The 18,017-nt window shown below is 37.7% G+C and overlaps 6 protein-coding genes and 1 long non-coding RNA gene across 14 annotated transcripts; 3 read left to right on the forward strand and 4 right to left on the reverse strand.

Annotated features, from left to right (window-relative positions):
- Positions 1 to 569: 569 nt before the first annotated feature.
- LOC128254030 (glycerol-3-phosphate acyltransferase 3) lies at positions 570 to 5,170 on the reverse strand. Of its 5 annotated transcripts, XM_052982801.1 has the most exons (7): positions 4,915 to 5,170; positions 4,306 to 4,512; positions 4,002 to 4,244; positions 3,220 to 3,456; positions 1,900 to 2,133; positions 1,172 to 1,428; positions 570 to 1,081 (listed from the first exon to the last, which is right to left on the reverse strand). In XM_052982801.1, exons 1-7 carry the CDS (start codon positions 5,047 to 5,049, stop codon positions 778 to 780), a joined length of 1,617 nt encoding a protein of 538 aa, XP_052838761.1. In that variant the 5' UTR covers positions 5,050 to 5,170; the 3' UTR covers positions 570 to 777. The 5 variants fall into 5 exon arrangements, with proteins under 5 accessions (XP_052838761.1, XP_052838757.1, XP_052838756.1 ...); XM_052982797.1 differs by lacking the exon at positions 3,220 to 3,456 and having other exon boundaries at positions 4,915 to 5,168; XM_052982796.1 differs by lacking the exon at positions 1,900 to 2,133 and having other exon boundaries at positions 4,915 to 5,167.
- LOC128254031 (uncharacterized) lies at positions 1,435 to 5,554 on the forward strand. 2 transcript variants are annotated; one of them, XR_008267510.1, is made up of 3 exons: positions 1,435 to 1,844; positions 5,152 to 5,319; positions 5,417 to 5,554. It is a non-coding gene; the product is annotated as an uncharacterized LOC128254031 (long non-coding RNA). The 2 variants fall into 2 exon arrangements; XR_008267511.1 differs by lacking the exon at positions 1,435 to 1,844 and adding an exon at positions 4,410 to 4,550.
- A 299-nt stretch (positions 5,555 to 5,853) lies between these two features.
- LOC128254111 (transcriptional coactivator yorkie) lies at positions 5,854 to 8,840 on the forward strand. 2 transcript variants are annotated; one of them, XM_052982939.1, is made up of 5 exons: positions 5,855 to 6,883; positions 7,637 to 7,728; positions 8,152 to 8,307; positions 8,533 to 8,585; positions 8,645 to 8,840. In XM_052982939.1, the coding sequence occupies exons 1-5, from the start codon at positions 6,030 to 6,032 to the stop codon at positions 8,747 to 8,749; spliced, it is 1,260 nt and encodes a 419-aa protein (XP_052838899.1). In that variant the 5' UTR covers positions 5,855 to 6,029; the 3' UTR covers positions 8,750 to 8,840. The 2 variants fall into 2 exon arrangements, with proteins under 2 accessions (XP_052838900.1, XP_052838899.1); XM_052982940.1 differs by lacking the exon at positions 8,152 to 8,307 and having other exon boundaries at positions 5,854 to 6,883.
- A 563-nt stretch (positions 8,841 to 9,403) lies between these two features.
- Positions 9,404 to 11,722, reverse strand: LOC128254138 (ras-related protein Rap-2c). Its single transcript, XM_052982971.1, has 4 exons — positions 11,240 to 11,722; positions 9,957 to 10,094; positions 9,723 to 9,840; positions 9,404 to 9,629 (listed from the first exon to the last, which is right to left on the reverse strand). Exons 1-4 carry the CDS (start codon positions 11,372 to 11,374, stop codon positions 9,472 to 9,474), a joined length of 549 nt encoding a protein of 182 aa, XP_052838931.1. The 5' UTR covers positions 11,375 to 11,722; the 3' UTR covers positions 9,404 to 9,471.
- Positions 11,723 to 13,154: 1,432 nt separating this feature from the next.
- On the forward strand, positions 13,155 to 13,928 carry LOC128253649 (60S ribosomal protein L39). Its single transcript, XM_052982236.1, has 3 exons — positions 13,155 to 13,248; positions 13,336 to 13,439; positions 13,789 to 13,928. Exons 1-3 carry the CDS (start codon positions 13,246 to 13,248, stop codon positions 13,835 to 13,837), a joined length of 156 nt encoding a protein of 51 aa, XP_052838196.1. The 5' UTR covers positions 13,155 to 13,245; the 3' UTR covers positions 13,838 to 13,928.
- A 598-nt stretch (positions 13,929 to 14,526) lies between these two features.
- Positions 14,527 to 15,578, reverse strand: LOC128253647 (60S ribosomal protein L12). The gene is made up of 5 exons (XM_052982232.1): positions 15,497 to 15,578; positions 15,367 to 15,428; positions 15,191 to 15,264; positions 14,943 to 15,123; positions 14,527 to 14,791 (listed from the first exon to the last, which is right to left on the reverse strand). Exons 2-5 carry the CDS (start codon positions 15,401 to 15,403, stop codon positions 14,586 to 14,588), a joined length of 498 nt encoding a protein of 165 aa, XP_052838192.1. The 5' UTR covers positions 15,404 to 15,428; positions 15,497 to 15,578; the 3' UTR covers positions 14,527 to 14,585.
- Positions 15,579 to 16,339: 761 nt separating this feature from the next.
- Positions 16,340 to 17,995, reverse strand: LOC128253648 (eukaryotic translation initiation factor 5A). Of its 2 annotated transcripts, none has more exons than XM_052982234.1 (4): positions 17,852 to 17,995; positions 17,139 to 17,346; positions 16,694 to 16,895; positions 16,340 to 16,623 (listed from the first exon to the last, which is right to left on the reverse strand). In XM_052982234.1, exons 2-4 carry the CDS (start codon positions 17,342 to 17,344, stop codon positions 16,552 to 16,554), a joined length of 480 nt encoding a protein of 159 aa, XP_052838194.1. In that variant the 5' UTR covers positions 17,345 to 17,346; positions 17,852 to 17,995; the 3' UTR covers positions 16,340 to 16,551. The 2 variants fall into 2 exon arrangements, with proteins under 2 accessions (XP_052838194.1, XP_052838195.1); XM_052982235.1 differs by having other exon boundaries at positions 17,856 to 17,948.
- Between the last annotated feature and the right edge of the window lie 22 nt (positions 17,996 to 18,017).

The following is an 18,017-nucleotide window of genomic DNA, read 5'->3' on the forward strand; positions in this document are numbered from 1 at the left end:
GTTAATTGTAAATCGCTCACTTGCGATTGGCAATGAGCCTAACAACTTATGAAGGCCAGACCTATTGACTCGTGATTTTCAACAATATGGATTGCCTTTGCCCGCATTGTTCATATCTATATCTACATTGTTGGCTTGTCGGTTCGATACCACCATTATATTTTGGCGACAGTTCAGGGTTGGCGGCCAGCTCACAAGAATGCCGGGAATTATCCACTCGATCGCCTCAAGAAAACACGGAAGTTTATTTTAATTACCTCTATGGGTGGACAATTAATATAAAATAGAAATGTGGCACAGCACTGAGTCATTTATATTAATAACCGCCTCGCGCATAATTATGAATATGTAATGTAATTATTTACCATCTCTTTGGTTTCGTTTATCTCTGTTTAGCTATAATATGCTTGCAGCTTTGGAGAAAACTATAGGTTGCTGACCTGGTCTCGCTTTGGTCAAACAAAGAAGGCCTCACCTTCAAGCCCATTTTTTTGGATATGTTTTAGCATGACAAAGAAATGAATTTACACCAATCAATTCCAGATGTTGTGATTATCATTTTGGCATCGTTGGATCAGTTTATCAGATATCTTTTATTTTTTACAAAATAGATAAATTAATTAATATACAAATAATTATTATAATTGTACATTTGACTTAATCTTTTATTAAACCATCCAATAGTTAATCGTAATTTATACAAATTACAGTCGCTGCAATACAAATTATGTAGAATAATGTATATGATTTACAGTCACTGTAGAAATATGTGTTAATTTAGGTTGAGTCCGACTTTAATCGATTGGCGAACTCCACTTGCTGGATCTCCCTCCACTCCTTCTTTGGCTTCATGCGCTTCAACTGTCCGTCCCAGACCAGATCAATCAAGCCGCCCTGCTTGGCGATGACGCTTTTCACGCGGTTCGCGAAGTCAATCGCCGACTCTCCATCCTGCCGGTACATTGGTGGCAGGTACCACACATCGCACACTATGGCCCACGAGGTCATCATCATGTACAGATACTGCATCATCGAGTACTTCGCACTGTTCCAGAAAGCATCGCCAAATCTGGGATCGTACCTTCAAGATACAAGAGGGAATCATCAATAGACTGGATCTTATAACTCTATTTAGTTAAATATCCGAAGTAAAGACTCTTTGATAACTCACTTAATGGCCACCGGGTAGATGACGCCGCCAACTTCGAAGCTGCCCTTTTTGAACTGCATAACCGATGTGTTGTTGATGCAGGTTCCCTCCGGGAAAATGAGAATCGGTGGGTTGTTTGGATCCGAAACGTGCTGCTTGAGTCGCTCGGCCACCAAGTGGCGATCCTTTGCCTCGCCACGTTCAAACCAAATGTGAGGAGATGCCCTGGCCAGAGCTCTTTGCAGCACGCCCAGAAAGCCTCCATGGCGTTGGCCAATCTAGAAGGTCAGTTGGAGACTTATTAACTGGTTAAGAAAATGCATCTTTTCTACCAAAAACACAAAGCAACCAAAACATTAAACATGCAGTACATAAAAACAATCACCAAAGCAAACTTAAATTCGGGTTAGTACCTACACGTGCAAAATGAAAAACCAATTTTCAATTGTAGTCGATTTCGATTGTTATTATCAGCCCATTAGTAATTTTTTAAGGGTTTCCAAATATTTGGACTTGAACTTTTCTTATATCTAAACACCCTTAGCTGGAAATTAAAGGTTTAAATCAATTTTCTTTCAAGATTCCTAAATTTATTTCATACATGTCTAGGATAATACCAAAAAATAAACAAGTGCTTCAATTACTTTTCAATTTTTACTTGGGAAACTATGATATAAGGATGTTAAAAACCAAAGTGAGTAGTAGTTCCATATAGTGGTTAGTGGTTTCAGGTTCCAAAGTAGCCTTACCAGCGAATAGGTCGAGTCGCACATCAAGACCAGCACATCGATGGGGCTGGTATGATTGGCGACACAAATACCAGACGATGGCCGATTATCCTCATTGTGGTAGGTGATAACCGCCGATATGGCGCTGGACAAAACGCCAAAACACATGCCGAGCACTTTGTGCACGAGAGCGCGCTTGTAGGGCCCATCCTTCAAATATCCCACTGCAGCCGTACAAACTGTTAACCACACTACCTAAGATTGCACAAAACGAGAATGGGAACAATAAGGGAAGTCAATTATATAGAGCTTCAGCATTAGCTTTGTTTTTTGGGTCAAGAGGTCACTGAAAATCATTGGAAAGGGGCTTTTGTAGCAGGCATCTTTATATTCAGCTTCATCACTCACATTTTGCACTGCTTTAACGACAGTCAACTATGGCCCAACCTATGTGCATTCTTTGAATATTCTGTAAATAGAGTGATATCTCAGTCCTTAAAAAAACATTAGCTTCAGAGGTGTTTACTTCCAGCGCCTCGCCTCTAAAGATTCTAAAAGTCACAAGCCCACCCCGCAAACAAAATTCACCGGGGAAACCACATGAAACAGCTCAACCTAATCGTCAGATGTTGTATGGATAGGAAAATAGCAAACGAGCAACCGTGCGAGCAATAAATAAAGTAATAAATTAATTAATTTGATAGCCATGGCGCTTATCTTACCTGATTCGCGTTCTTGGATACTCGTACAGCAAAATAACAAACTAAAAATCAGCCAAACTTAAGATTACAGACACACATTTAGGCGAGGACAATAACAAAAGCCAATATTGCAACATAAACTAATATACGACATTTAAAACTGAAATTCTTTAAATAAATTCATGCATGCATTTTCGAATAGACTTTTTTTTAGCCTGAACTTGGAATAGTTACGACTTATCAGGTTGTGTCAGCTAGGTTGATCAAAAGTTATCGATGCTTGTAGGTATGTTAATATGCGTCGGGTCTAAACTCCATGTGTACTAAGATAATGGCTATCGGCCAAGGCATATACATTGAACTTTTTGATAACATTGGTCGAAAGAAAACTAATAAAATCGTTGAACAATATATCTGCAGATAATGGGTTGCTAACATAAGTTAGAAAAACCATGAACTACTAGTACATTAGAAAGATTTTATGTTCCTACTCCTGAATTCATTAATATTGTTATATTTGTTAAAGCCCAAAGATTTTAGTAGTTTGAGATTTAACATTTCGGGTGTTACATGCATGAATTTTTAACACAAAATGAAACCAGTTTTAAGTGTAGATGTAAGATAAAAATTTCTTTCTCACCAAAGAATAGGTACAATCGGTCGATAATATTGCCACATCCAAGGGCGAAGTGTGGTTGGCTACACAGAACCCAGAAACTGTGGGCTTATATTGTTTATTGTGGAACTTGATAAAAGAAGACATAGAAGTCGAAATAAGGCGGAACGTAATTTTGAATGACAAGCTCGCTAACGAAAGCCGTACAAATCGAAAGGGTAAACAAGCCACAATGGAGTTTGAAAAAACTGCAAATAAAACCTAGGAATTAAATAGTTTTTATTAGAGAAGTATTAAATTATAGGACGGACACAAAACAGAAACAAATATTAAGTTCGTTGTGAAATAAAATGTTAAAAAATATGTTCAATCAAGAAAAATATTAATAAATAAACGTAGTAAGTAACTATCAACGTAACTTTGGTTAGATCACTTTTTGAAGAGTTTTAATCTTCAAATTAAAGGCTGAAGTACCAAAGAAAACGTTAGTACAAGCTTTACAAATATTAAACTCGCGAAACAGGGACGTCCGACTGACTATCCTATGATTTTCCTCATAGACTCGATATATTTAAATCGTTTTTATTTCCTAGTAAATATAGTACTACCAGTTTCTGTCCGTTTGGTCACTTTTCTTTCGTAAACTGTAAGGAAACTACTTGACAGCTCAATTCCTATGCATGATTGTAGTTTAACGAATAAAATATTGACGAGGATTCTGAAAGGGGCAATTATTCGCATGCATGGGAATCGAGACAAGTCGGGTAGTCAAAGGTAGATCCATTAAATCAACCGGTTATACTCACACCAACGAAGCAGACCAGCACTCTAAGTGGCATCAGGATTACGTATCGGATGAAGAAGCCAAACACCCAGATGGAAGTTATTTTCCAGGAAATGAATTCGTAGTGCCTATTGGTGCGTGTGAGCATGTTCCAGCTCTTGAGCTCCTCCGCCTCGAAACGCGATGTTACATCGTCCTCGATAATGGCTTCAACGCCTGACTTCACGTAGTCCAGACATTTCTCAAAATCGAAATTAATTTCATCCTGCAAAGCGAAATGATACAGGAATAAGGGTCTCATTACATTAAAAGGGTTAATCACATACCTTCTTGGAGGAAACTGGCTTCTCGGGAGCAGGCTCCTGCGCCTGGGGCAGCAGGACTGCGTCCCTGGTGATTAAGGTAGCTCCATTGGTACCTTCTTTGGAGTCGGCATCGTCCACCAACTGCACTCCCTGTTTGTTGTCAGTCTTGGTAGTACGAACGGAAAAATGGTTTTCTTTGGATGCTGTCTCTATACTGACTCGACCGTACTGAAAATGGAGGCACACTCGATTAGTAATTACCAAACGTGAGTCGGGGGATTATCTATAGATAAGAGTATTCCTAACCATAGTCAGGCGCGATAATGACTGGCAGATTACATGTGCCCAAAAAGTGTTAAATATGCACTTAAAACACACTAAGTTGACTGACTCATTACGGACAGTTTAATTATTTTGAAACTTCTGGTAAAATAACATTTTTGCCATAAGTTTACATTAAAGTTAATGCGTATGACAGTCGTACGCTTGTATTCCAAAGCTGACTATATTTATGGACTTTGGAATACCTTAACTATTCAGAGCACAACAACTTTTTCAAAGCAGCCACCGCACAAAAACACTGCAAACTGTTACTTATATTTTAACAGTTTTGACCAAAATAATATTTACCTCGAATATCCTTAAGAGAAGGTTGACATACGCTTTTCGGACGCCGATTGATTTGTTTATGGCGGAAATAAATATCAGAAATGAGAGAAAGCCCCCAATGGGGATCCAAAATAAGTCCAGTATCGCGCTGATCATTTTACATTTGGTTCATGGGACATTAGTTATTGTCAAGAGCAAAATGCTTCCGAATTGTGTCGTGCCAATATATACAATGTTAAAATTCTTTTTTTGCTGTAGAGGGAACTAGAGATGGCCATTGGCTGTGTTGAAAACCTGTCTCGTGCCCCAACAACCTGGCACGCGCTCATCTCTAGCGGGAACGGAATGAAACGGGAGAGTTTAAGATCCGGTCGGAAAGGAACGGGTTGTTCCAGTGCAGATTGTTCCGCTGAAGCTTAAACAAAGGTACACTGATAAAAATTGTTTTCATTACAAAATGATGGGGGCTTTAGTTTGAACTCCCTTTCATTATTATATATTTCATAACTCTTTTAATTCACAGTGCAAAGCTTGTTAGTATGCGGATCTTCAATAGACATCAGTGTATAAATATCTGTTCAAGTCGTGAGGTTACTTAAAATTCTTTGAATAAAAATGATGATATATAAGAAAAAGTGAAAATATCAAAATATGTATATACTCAAGATAAAAACACCATCAAAAACTAAATACATTCAATAAACATGAAAAACTGAACAAAAAAACACAGCATGTATGTTTATCGGAAATGACAAAGATATTCCTTCGTTTGAAATTCGGGTTCTGTAAAGCCGTCCACCCATCGCCGTGAATTCCTAATTTTCAGAGATCACAAGGTTGCACTGGCCATTCCCCGCCAACAAGCAGCTGATGCGAAAAACGACAATATTTCGAAATTAGTTGGAGGAATACCCCTGGCATTCCGCAGGTGCAGCCACGAAACCGATAACAGGGGAACGCTGGAATTGGTATGGGCAAGTGGATGGTGTTCCCAAGTGTGTTTGTTTTATGTTGGCAGTTCCGTAATTATTATTATTACTATTATTTATTGCAACGAAGTTTAGTTTTTAACACCTTTATGTTATAGTTTCGCGTATCGTAGCGCGATGGAGTGATATGTATATGAACGAACATATATGTGCGCGTGCCTAATCGCTAAGATAATTCTATGTAGTTTTCATTTGTATACAATAAGTGCCTTTTATATGTTAACGACGATGTCAGCCAGCAGCAATACAAACAGCCTGATCGAGAAGGAGATCGACGACGAGGACATGCTGTCGCCGATCAAGTCCAATAATCTGGTGGTGCGGGTCAACCAGGACACGGACGACAATCTGCAGGCGCTATTCGACAGCGTCCTGAATCCGGGCGACGCCAAGCGCCCGCTGCAGCTGCCCCTGCGCATGCGGAAGCTGCCCAACTCGTTCTTCACGCCCCCGGCGCCCTCGCATTCGCGGGCCAATAGCGCCGACTCCACCTACGACGCGGGCTCCCAGTCGAACATCAGCAACAAGTCGGTGGTCCAGGTACAGCAGCAGCAGCAGCAGCCAGGTGGCCCGGATGGCCAGTCGCCCATCGCTGCCATCCCCCAGCTCCAGCCATCTCCGCAGCACAGCCGCCTGGCGATACATCACTCCCGTGCCCGCAGCAGCCCCGCCTCGCTGCAGCAGAACTACAATGTGCGCGCCCGGAGCGACGCCGCCAACAACCCAAATGCCAATCCGAGCAGCCAACAGCCCACCGCTGGGCCCACTTTCCCCGAGAACAGTGCCCAAGAGTTCCCCAGCGGCGCCCCGGCCAGCTCCATCGATCTGGACGCCATGAACACGTGCATGTCGCAGGACATACCCATGGCCATGCAGACGGCCCACAAGAAGCAGCGCTCCTACGACGTGGTAAGCCCTATTCAGTTGCAGCGTCAACTGGGCGCCTTGCCACCAGGATGGGAGCAGGCCAAGACCAACGATGGCCAGATCTACTACTTGAAGTGAGTATTCGGGACAGTTTTATACCTCATACCCTAGGTTACGTGTCTTATTCACTAAGCATTATATGTATCTTAAGCAAACAAAAGCGCCTTGTGAAAAGGTAAGAAAGTAGTGACGACCGCATATGAAAAATCCAAAATTATATTTGATGAATATATCAAATATTTTCAGTTTTTACCTACATATATGATGATTTTCTTCCACACACTTAGTTCGATTCGTCACTACGTGAAAGGCCGTACATAGTGAAGAGAATTATGTTTTTCAATCTTAATTTAATGTTCTAAAGTATTTCTACATAAACAAAATGAAATTGAATTTCAATTAACTTATTCACATAAAAAATTGAATTTCAATTAACTTATTCACATAAAAACTCAAAAAAATAGACTTTACCAAATCGATATGCCCCTAAAGCTTTTTATATTATTTTAGGTACATTTTAAAACTTAGTTAACATGTTTTTTCTATTATAAAACTAAAATATGATTTTGAGTCATCTATTTTAATAAGCTTGCAGTCTTTGTTTTACGAAATTCTTATTCCTTTAGAAATTCATTTTGTGCCATTAATAAATATGTATCTGAACTTCGTTTCTTAAAACTACTATGAAAGAAAGCTATCTGTCTGTTAAAAAACTTAAAACGAAGTACAAGAGGAGTAAAATAAGAAATGTACTTCTGAGTTATCGAGCTCTGTACATTTTTTTGCCATAAGAAACACCTTAGTAATTTATTTTGTTTTACTTTCAGTCATACTACAAAATCTACGCAGTGGGAGGATCCCAGAATTCAATATCGCCAACAGCAGCAAATTTTAATGGCCGAGCGAATAAAGCAAAATGGTAGGTTCTACTTGTTTTTTTTAAAATTTAGTTAAGACAATCGTTAACTGCCTGAGGCTGCGTTTCACATTTAACCCATCTAAATCATCTGTTAGAGAACTAATCAATGCTCTAGGCTAGGCAGGGATAAAGTAGGTTCTAACTCATTACATTTAACGCATGAAAAGCTTAAACAACAATCTTAGGGTATACATTCAATTAACTAAATCCATTTATCACACACGTTTTTGGGAGTGTTATCACTTTGGCATTGGGGAATGGGAGGTTAAAGTTGATTTAAATTTCCTTAAATTGATTTATGCTGCATGCTGTCTGCAAGTGCCCCCCCAGTTATCATCCGCTTACACTGCAGCATTACGTTTAGACCTATTTTAATTTGTTTTTATTTACTTTGGTTTGTAATTCATTGTTTTTGTTCGATAGATGTTTTGCAAACTACAAAACAAACTACCACATCGACCATTGCTAACAATATGGGTCCACTGCCGGATGGTTGGGAGCAGGCAGTTACCGAGTCCGGAGATCTTTACTTTATAAATCACATTGATCGAACGACTTCATGGAATGATCCCAGAATGCGTAAGTCTCGTTCCAACACCCCAACTAGCGTAAGCCAACGAGACACATAGATATCGTAGAGATATCGCTAGATAACACTTAAGTGCGCAGTGGGCGGGGGGCGGATCACGTAATTCCCATGGCATCTCTGCTTTCACTATAGTACTGATCTTGAGATACAGGCCGAACACTCCTTATCTTACTCACGCCTTTATTAACAACTCCTATTACCGTATATCTTTGCAGAATCTGGGCTTAGCGTCCTCGACTGCCCAGATAACTTAGTGTCTTCCCTCCAGGTGAGCATTCGTAAAGCCCCCATTTGTGTTTCCAAATTCCAACACATTGCTATTTTCAGATCGAGGATAATCTTTGCAGTAACTTGTTCAATGACGCACAGGCCATTGTAAATCCGCCGTCTTCCCACAAACCTGACGATTTGGAATGGTATAAAATTAATTAATTCAAATGTATACATCTGTATTAGACCTAAAAGTTTTATATTTTGTATTATTCTAAATTAAATATTTTTCAAATTTTATAGTATTTCTTTACATATGTACATATTATTGAAGTCTTTGTGGTTTCTGGTTCATCATCTACATTGAATGAATTTAATTTAACATATTGAATTAAAACTACGAATTTCAGATGACTTTTGATCGCTAAAGGGAGAGTTCAGGTGAACTGAAGGTGTGGTCAGCAGCGATGACTCATGTAAAAAAATCCCATACCCCTCGACTTTTGTAAAGAGCGGGTGAAAAAAGAACTCAATTGTTCTGTAACATGAACTTTAAGCATTAAAAATTATGTAAAATAACGTTTTCTTGATTCTATACCCATCTAAACTGAATAGTTATTAACATAAGATCGAGATTTGATAAAGTCCCTAAACTTGATAGTTTGTACTATTACTAAGCTCTCCAAAATTCATTTTTAAATATTTATGTTTCGCGTTGTCATCAGACTGTTAAAAATTATAACTTGTTGGCTCGCTTTAATCATCATCTAGATGACTTGATGCTTTCCAAATTTATACTGGGTCATCAATCACTATCTTTCTTAATAAGTTGACTTAATCATTCGTTTATCCAAGCAATAAAAATACATTCATATGTTCGTTATCTATTAAATATTAGTAATTTTATTCTTTAACTATAATAATCTTACAATTTTACAAAATTTCTATAAAAGCGTACAACAACAGTAATTTTTTTTTTGCCGATTTTCTTGTGTCAAATTCATCTCTCGAACGATGGTGGCGAATACTTCGTTAACGTTTATCCGATCCTTTGCTGATGCTTCAATAAATGGACAGTCCCACAGTTGTGCCAAGGCATTACCTTTAAAAGAGCAAATATTAAAATCATGAGTATGAGCAAATGTATGTTGTTGTTTAAGGGATTTTAGGAATTATTTAATTAAAAGATGCTTACCTTCAGCGGTGGATACCTCTCTTTGGCAATCTAAATCGAATTTGTTTGCGACTAGTAGGATGGGTGCTGGCTGACTTCCCTTAACTCGAGTGATCACATTTTTCATACTAGAAATATCCTGTGGAATAAAGCCAAAGCGTTATTAAGCATTAGAAGGTTTAAAATCTTGTTAAAAAGAAAAGGTAAGAAAAAAAAAAACACGATAGACACAAAATGACTTAAAGCTTTCCATACCTGAAATGTTTGATGGTTCGTAAGTGAATACATTACAATAAAACCATGACCATTTTTGATATAGAGATCTCTCATGGATGCGAATTGCTCTGTTCCCGCAGTATCCAAAATTTCTAAAACACATGGCGAGCTGTCCACCTGCAAATAACGAGTTAAATTCATTAGTATCATTATATTTAGGGCGATGAACTTAAGTAGGAGTACTTAGTGTGTTTAAATAAAATGTCTTTCTCTTGACGTGGTACGGATTAATTCGAATAGTTATTTACTTTTCAAGGGGTATGTCAATGGGTTTTCCCGTAAGTAAAGCTGCAGTATTAGGGGTTGTACAAGTGCTTTCGGTCGGTACAATGGGGTAGTATATACGATTGTGGGCATGTGCGAATGCGGAAGAAGTGCTTGCTCTTTGTCTTTTAACATCATTAGACATATTTTGTTTTCACGAAGGCGGCTTTTATGCGCTTGCATCTGGTTTTCGGAATGAAAAGCCCGTTTCCGAGATTCATGAAATATCAGATACCCGAAGAACTCATGTATTTGTGCATATGCATGTGTCACTTGCATACATGTTTTACACTGGTTTGCGTATCTGCGCTTTGAGTTTTTGTTCAAATCTGAAGATATTTCTAGTGATGACAGCTTATTATTGAATAAATAAATTACACAAATAATAATACCATTATGCATCATCACTATACTCTATATATATATTTTATAGCAAACATTTAGAGTTAGCTCGAAAACAAAAACACTCAGCACAGTGTTGAGCGCATATTATATGTTTAGAACAAGTTTAGCAGGCAAACCGAAACGAGAATTGCATTTAAAAGCATAACTCCCTATTTAAAAGACCCCACAACTATTGACACCTATGATTCATTTAAAAACTGGCTTGGCCTAATCCTTGCACCAACACCCACGCCTATGTTCAAATATGCACATTTGGATGCACAGACGCTTGTGAATTTATGAATTACATACTTTATGAATTACATACAAATATGTAATACTCCGACATAGGCACAAATACTTAAGCTCATTTCGCACCTACAAGAACATACTATATGTGCATATATACAATTAATCGCCCATTATATGTATCCACATATATATGCATACATATGTCTGTATGTGCCTGTAAGCACAGACGTTCATATGTATATGCGTGATTACGCTTAGTACATACATATATTTATATGTAGATATGAGCGTGTGTCTGCGTTGGTTTGTAAATTGATTATGTCTGCCCGATCCGATATCGCCCATATGAACAGTTTACGTACCTCTATTTCCTTGCGGTAGAAGTCCTCAATTGTCGGATCATACTTTTCAATAAAGCATCCCGAGACGAATTGCACCGTGAGGGCCGATTTACCAACACCCCCAGACCCGAGCACAACAACTTTAAATTCGCGCATTGTTAAATCACTTTTTTTGTGTTATTCGATGCGTGCAATATAGATGCGATTGTATGTTCTGTATGTGTTTATATTTAACACTATTTATGTATATGTATTTCAACTTAAAATCGTTTACAAAGCAAAATATTATGTATGGATTGACATGGCGTTTCAATGCATGTAATGCACAAGTTCGATTGCAAAACTGCGGTCTATTGGTTCATCGTCCCTAGCAGGAATTGGTTTTAACTTTTCTTAAGCACATATTATATTGTAAAATATAATAATCAAATGATAATTGATAAATGATGACACTGACACTTATGGAAAATGGAACGATGCATTGGTATAGAGGAAATGAAATAATGGTTTTAGAACAAAAATGTTAGGGGCAGATACACACGACAATTGTCCGAACAATCGATAGGAATGTAATCGAAACATGGAATTGAAATACATTTAATAACTCTCATTTTTTAGAAAATTAATTCGATATTGCCTAATCGATTAAATCTCTGTTTGCCAGCTGTTCCATATACGTTTAACTGTCTGAAATGTCAGCAAATAGGCTGCTGAGCATTTTTGAATTGATGGGAAAACCACTGAACTTCTAAGAAATAACCATATTTATGTAAATAAAGAAAGCTAATAACTTGTTAACAAATCCATTTAATCGACTTTCTTTTATTTTATTTTTCCTTTGATAAGGAAAGCTGAAACAGTATACAATCAAAAGCTAAAACAGCTGTTGGATTTTTGGTCGTTTGCTCAATTGCTAAGGAATTCTGAGATTCAGTCATTTCGGGAATACGCAAAAATATTTTCCGTATTTAACGAAATTCTTATTAAAACCCACAGACAATAAAATAAATAATAATACAAAAAATTTAACTGAAGGCCCAAAATATATGTAATTAATTATCTAAACAAGTTTTATAAAAAGATTAATTGAATGCTATTCCTGCGAATAAATTAAGTTTTAACCTAGTTTTATCTCAAAATTAACACAAAAACTTGATTTTATTTATAAATATACTTAAATGTTTATATTATAACATTTCAGGCATACATACGACCAATCTGTTCAGACTTAAACATATATTTATAACATGGAAAATTTTCGATTTTTGAAATCAAGCATGTTCCTTAAATAAAACTTAGTACATTTGTTAAATAATTAAATCCTGAGCACGGCATGGATGTCTTTTGTCAGCTGTTTTTGGATAGAAAGTCTTTGGGAACAAGCATTTTACATCTGTTTGAAATTCCCAACCATTCCGCTGGTATATGCCTTGCGGAATTACAAAACACATATTGAAAGTAAAAAAAATAAAAGTTATATAATAATTAAAAATGTTACGCAAAACAAAAGAAATGAATATTAGAACGTTATATTTTTGACAGACAAATTCCGCAGCAAATTTTCTATTGGCAGCAAAAAAAATATAATTGATTAAATTTGTGAAATACCTGATATAAGATCGTAAATATATTTTGATTTATTTAATAATGAGATAAATAATATATACTTTTTTAATTAGTTGAAAGTTTTAAAGATTTCTATTCCTATTATTGGTTTGCACAGATAAGGCGCTGAGCGGTTGATTGAAAATAGCGGTCATTCCATTATCAGTTATGGAACTTACTCTACCATTCAATTACATTCATATTTTTTTAATCTAAAATATTATTACAAATAATATTATCGATGCTTCTTCAAATTAATTTTATTTATAAAAATATGAAAATAGTTTGAGTTTATAAATATTTTTCTGTTTCTTTACCATCATTCCAAAATCCTCGTTTTGAATGCCCGTTTACGTATCGACAATCGCCCACCATCAACACTTCTTTCTTTCCGGTGTGGCTCGTTGAACAGATCGGACGAAATGGTGGGAAATCAAAATAATTGTTTGAAATCATGATATATTTTGTAAATATGCAAATTCTATAACACTCTTCATGTCTTTCTCCACCAGGCTGCACACAAGTCGTTCAGAATAAAGCAGAAGCTGGCTAAAAAGCTGAAGCAGAACAGATCGGTTCCCCAATGGGTCCGCCTACGTACTGGCAACACAATCCGGTAAGTTAATTTCCATATCGATTTTCCTTAAAATGTATTTTAACGACACAGTAGAGTTTGTGGTTGTTTAAATGCTCCGACTTTAGTCTCTTAAAGTTTTTGCAATAACAAGGTTTTTTGCCTTAACATGCATGATTGGAGCACCGGTATATTGTGCCAAAACAAATATGAATCCGCACAAATGTACATAACATAATGAAATTAAGCTTTAAGCTCGCTGATGCCCGCTTACTTTCGTTTAAGTCAAATGTTTACCTTGAAATTACATTAAAAAATCTTATTTTCCCTTATTTTTTAACCATTTAAATACTGTTCTCAAAAATTAATAATTTTCTGTTTTTCATTCTAGCTACAACGCTAAGCGTCGTCACTGGAGGCGTACCAAGTTGAAGCTGTAAGCTGTTGATTCCAGAAGCTCCGCAATTTGTTGAAATGCGGATGATCTTTTCAAGAATATAAAATAAATTCGTTTAAATTTCTCGGATTAAATCATACTGCTTGTTTAATGTGTGGGTTTAACGGCGAGGGTACGATTATTTTAAATGTTGGGCATCCGCCCATTACATTATGTAAATCTGGGAGCTTTGTCAAAATAGCTATTATCAAAAGAGGGACTCTCGTAAATTGCCAGATAAAAATGGTACAACTTCCCAACTACAGAAATAAAAAATTGCAGTTCCCATTGAAACTGCTTTAACTTGTAGGTTCACTTATCGTGATTATCAATGATTAATTAAGCGTACTGCCGCCAAGGAATAAATTGTATAAAACTAATGCGGATTTGTGCCTTCAAAATGCCAGATAGAAATGCTACGAACTCCCACTTAATTACATAGTAAATTCAATGTCCAATAAAACCAGTTTAACCTCTTTTCAGTGATAGTGTCTAAGGAAGACTGAAACAGCTGATTTACTGATGGCTTTTTTCTGCATATGACTTCGTTATTAGTTTTAACTGTAGGCTCCACCTTTCCATAGTTTAATCTATTTCGACTACTTCTCCACTTTCCGTTTGATAAGCAGTCTAAAACTTCTTATCTATTAGCACATTGGCCAGCAAGTCAGCTCGAAGTAAAATGCTTTCCGGTTGGGTCAATTATTACAGACTGTAACGCGTACAATTTATTAATCTGGATTAAAAACTGTTTATTCCGCGGGCACTTCAATGGAGCCCTCGTTCAGTTCGTCAATAACATCATGAGGGTGCTTTCCGTCAACGGTGCAGCCGACGCTCTGTGCGGTACCCAAAACTTCCTTGCAAGTTCCCTTCAGTTCGCGGGCCATGGACCTGGGCCTCATCACTCGCGCGATGGCCAGAATATCATCGAAGGCAATGTTGCCACTGTGCTTGACTAAAATGGGGGAGAAAAAGTGGTTGTTAGTCCAGGTTATAAGCCATCATGGACGCAGATTCTTTGTGCATTTGGGTTCTCTCCTGGGAATTCTTTTCCATGAAACTCAGATGCACTCAAAATCTCACGAAAGCCGGGTGGTAATACTCACTGTTCTTCTGCTTCTTGCGGTCACGTGGGGGTTCCTTCAGAGCCTTGATGATCAGAGAGGCGGCGGAGGGAACCACGGAGATGGCAGCCTGTCGGTTCTGGATGGTCAGGCAGACGGTGATCTTCAGACCCTTCCAGTCGGAGGTGGCCTTGGCGATGTCATCACCAATTTTTTTGGGCGACTGCGGGGACATTTCACTCGTTAGCACAAAACTGGGGGCACGTAAACAAACCGATTTGCATGCTTACCAGACCGAGGGGACCGATTTTGGGGGCCAGGGAAGATGTGGCTCCGACTTCTCCGCCCACGCAACGCAGGTACACTGTAATTGGCAAAACAATACGTTATTATCTGCAGATACTTAATTCTTTTTTAATTTGGTCTTCGGGAGCCAAACTCTCCGAGCCAACATTTGAAAACCTACCCAATTTAACTTCCGTGGGGTCGAATTTGGGAGGCATTGTGGTATCTCGGCTTGAACAGTCGCTGTAGGGAGAGGATTACATTAGTTTTCGCCGATTTTTTTAAAGACATTTTCGGGATCTGTACTGTACCGCAAAAAAGACACACAGAAAAAGAAAGAAGAAGCTTATCGATTTCCGGCACGAGTGTATGAGGGGGACGTATCGGTGGGAGCTATCGGAATAGAAGGTGACTTAAATGGAACGTGGAAGTGAAACGAGTTGAGCGAATGCGATAAATTAAAAATAAATTGAATATTAATATTTTATTGTTTTAAAAAATATGTACATATGGTACATCAATTCTAAGAAACATAGATAGTTTGGCTTATAAACTGAACAATTAATTATCTTTATATTTTTTAAGACATTTTAAGTGACCACTACGTAGATATATCGATTGTGTTTCATACCGGTTTTAAAAAACTATCGTTGGGCTTTGTTGGATTTATAAGATATTTGCATTTTTTATTATGTTTTCCCTTTTCCAGCATATCTGCAACGTTGTCATTTTATATACCGTTTGTCAACACCATTTTCAGATTGAAATCGTATATGTATGCAACAGTAATTTTTGACATCACAACAAGAACATATCGACCTGCCTCAATTAGTATACACACATAGGAATCAATAAATTAGTCTGATTCTCCCCTTTTCGAAGGCATTTAATAATTACAAATTATGTTTATTACAATACCCACAAATGAATATGAAGAGGTTTCCTTCCGAACCCTTTCCAAGCCGGTACAATCGTCCCATCTGGTTCCCGCCCTGCTTATTGACGGCGTGCCCGAGTGACGCCATTCAACCAACTGTCAATCAAGCATTTTGTTTACATTTTCCATTGAACAGTGCGAACTAAAAAAAGGCGTCCCACGGCTGAGATTTTCATCTCTTTCAAACGGCAGTTACCAAATGAAAAGCAGATCAAAATTTTACGGATGACGTTTAGGTAAAAAATTTTATTGGCAAACGTGTATCTTGTTACTTAGTTATTCAAACATGGATGCTTCGAGTTTCTGTTATATTTATTACAATCGTTAGAACCAGATTTAAGATGTAGAGCCAACTAGCCTATAACAGCATCTTTGAATAAATTTGTTTCAGATGTAAATGCAACAGAAATTTGCAGCGACACATTTTGCTTATTTGTCCAGAGCAGTATTGGTCTTAATTGCGATAACACACTCTTCTCCGCACGCCTTGAGCACGGTGCACTGTAAACAAAGAAGGCAAATCATAAATACAGATGTCGGGTGCAACTATAAAATGACAAAAGAAACTCACCAGTAAGTCCTTGCCCCCATCAAAATCTGAACGCAGTTGCTCGCCCAAATCGCCATCTGGAACCTTCAAGTCTTCGCGCAAATCTCCGCCTTCGCTCATCAATGTTAGGAAGCCATCATCACTTATAGAAATCAACTGAAAGTCTTCCCTCTTCACGTTGGGCACATCCATGTTATGAGTAGATGGACAAATATCTTCATATCTGCAAAGATGATAAACCACAGAAGCGTTTTACAGGGGGAAATATATAAGATAATTTCGCATCTTGCATAATTAAAAAGCCTTAAAGTGAACAGCGTCGCACAGGTAGATTCCATTTTTCCTCCATAAATTGATACGTCTCAGTCCAAGATAAGATTACTTGCGAATACGTTTCCTTTTTTTTTTTTGATAATCAAGAGCACCGCGATGCTTCCTTTGTGTTAAACTGTCACAGAATACTCACTTCTTGTTGGAGAAAATATCAATGCCGACCATGTGAACCTTGGCGTGTCCGTGCTTTCCAGTCTTTGAAGTAGACATCTCGACAATCTTGCATGGCCGAGACTTCAGCATGACGAATCCGTTTTTGCGCAATGCCGAACATTGCATGGGATAGGTCGTCGATGCGCCGGAATCCGTCGTCTCGAAATGATCGTCCAATTCTGCCATGTCTGCCACAACACAAGAAATTAAACAAATTAATTATTTGGTAATTAAATACGATATAATTGTTGTTCAGCAGAAAACACAAAGACGCTATCCAGTGTTAAAATCACATTATATATGTACATACAGACAGATTCGCACATATGTAACTATGAATGTGTGCAAGCCGAAAATATGTATGCATGTACATCGGCAGGCACGGCACCCATACGTATGTATTCAAATGTCGTATGCCAAATGCACACCCAAGCACTTTAAAATGTTCAAACTTTTAAATTGGCAAAGTCATCTAGACGTGGGCACTCGAAAGTTGTGTACTGCAGATTTGTATGTATGTATGTAAATACTTTCTTCGGCACATAAGTGAATGTGCGGTGGCAGCCGGAGGCTAATTCTAGCTCGAACTTAATTTGCAACTGTTTTAACGAGCTCCAAATACATCCACACAATTCCAGCGTTTGTCGGGCGAATTTGCAATTTTTAAATTCGCAAAAATGCAAAATTACTAACCTACTTGCAAAGTCCAGTGACTGTTCCAACCGAAGATGTAAAATGAAAGAACCCTGCTATCGAATCAAACCCACGTTTTGTTTCCGGTCAACAATAAGAAAAAAGCAGGAATGCATCTTAGCACTCGGAATTTTCAGCGCTTTCGGCAGTCACTTGTTTTTGGAAC

Source organism: Drosophila gunungcola (assembly GCF_025200985.1).
Source record: "Drosophila gunungcola strain Sukarami chromosome 2R unlocalized genomic scaffold, Dgunungcola_SK_2 000004F, whole genome shotgun sequence".
In the NCBI taxonomy this organism is placed as follows: Eukaryota; Metazoa; Arthropoda; class Insecta; order Diptera; family Drosophilidae; genus Drosophila; species Drosophila gunungcola.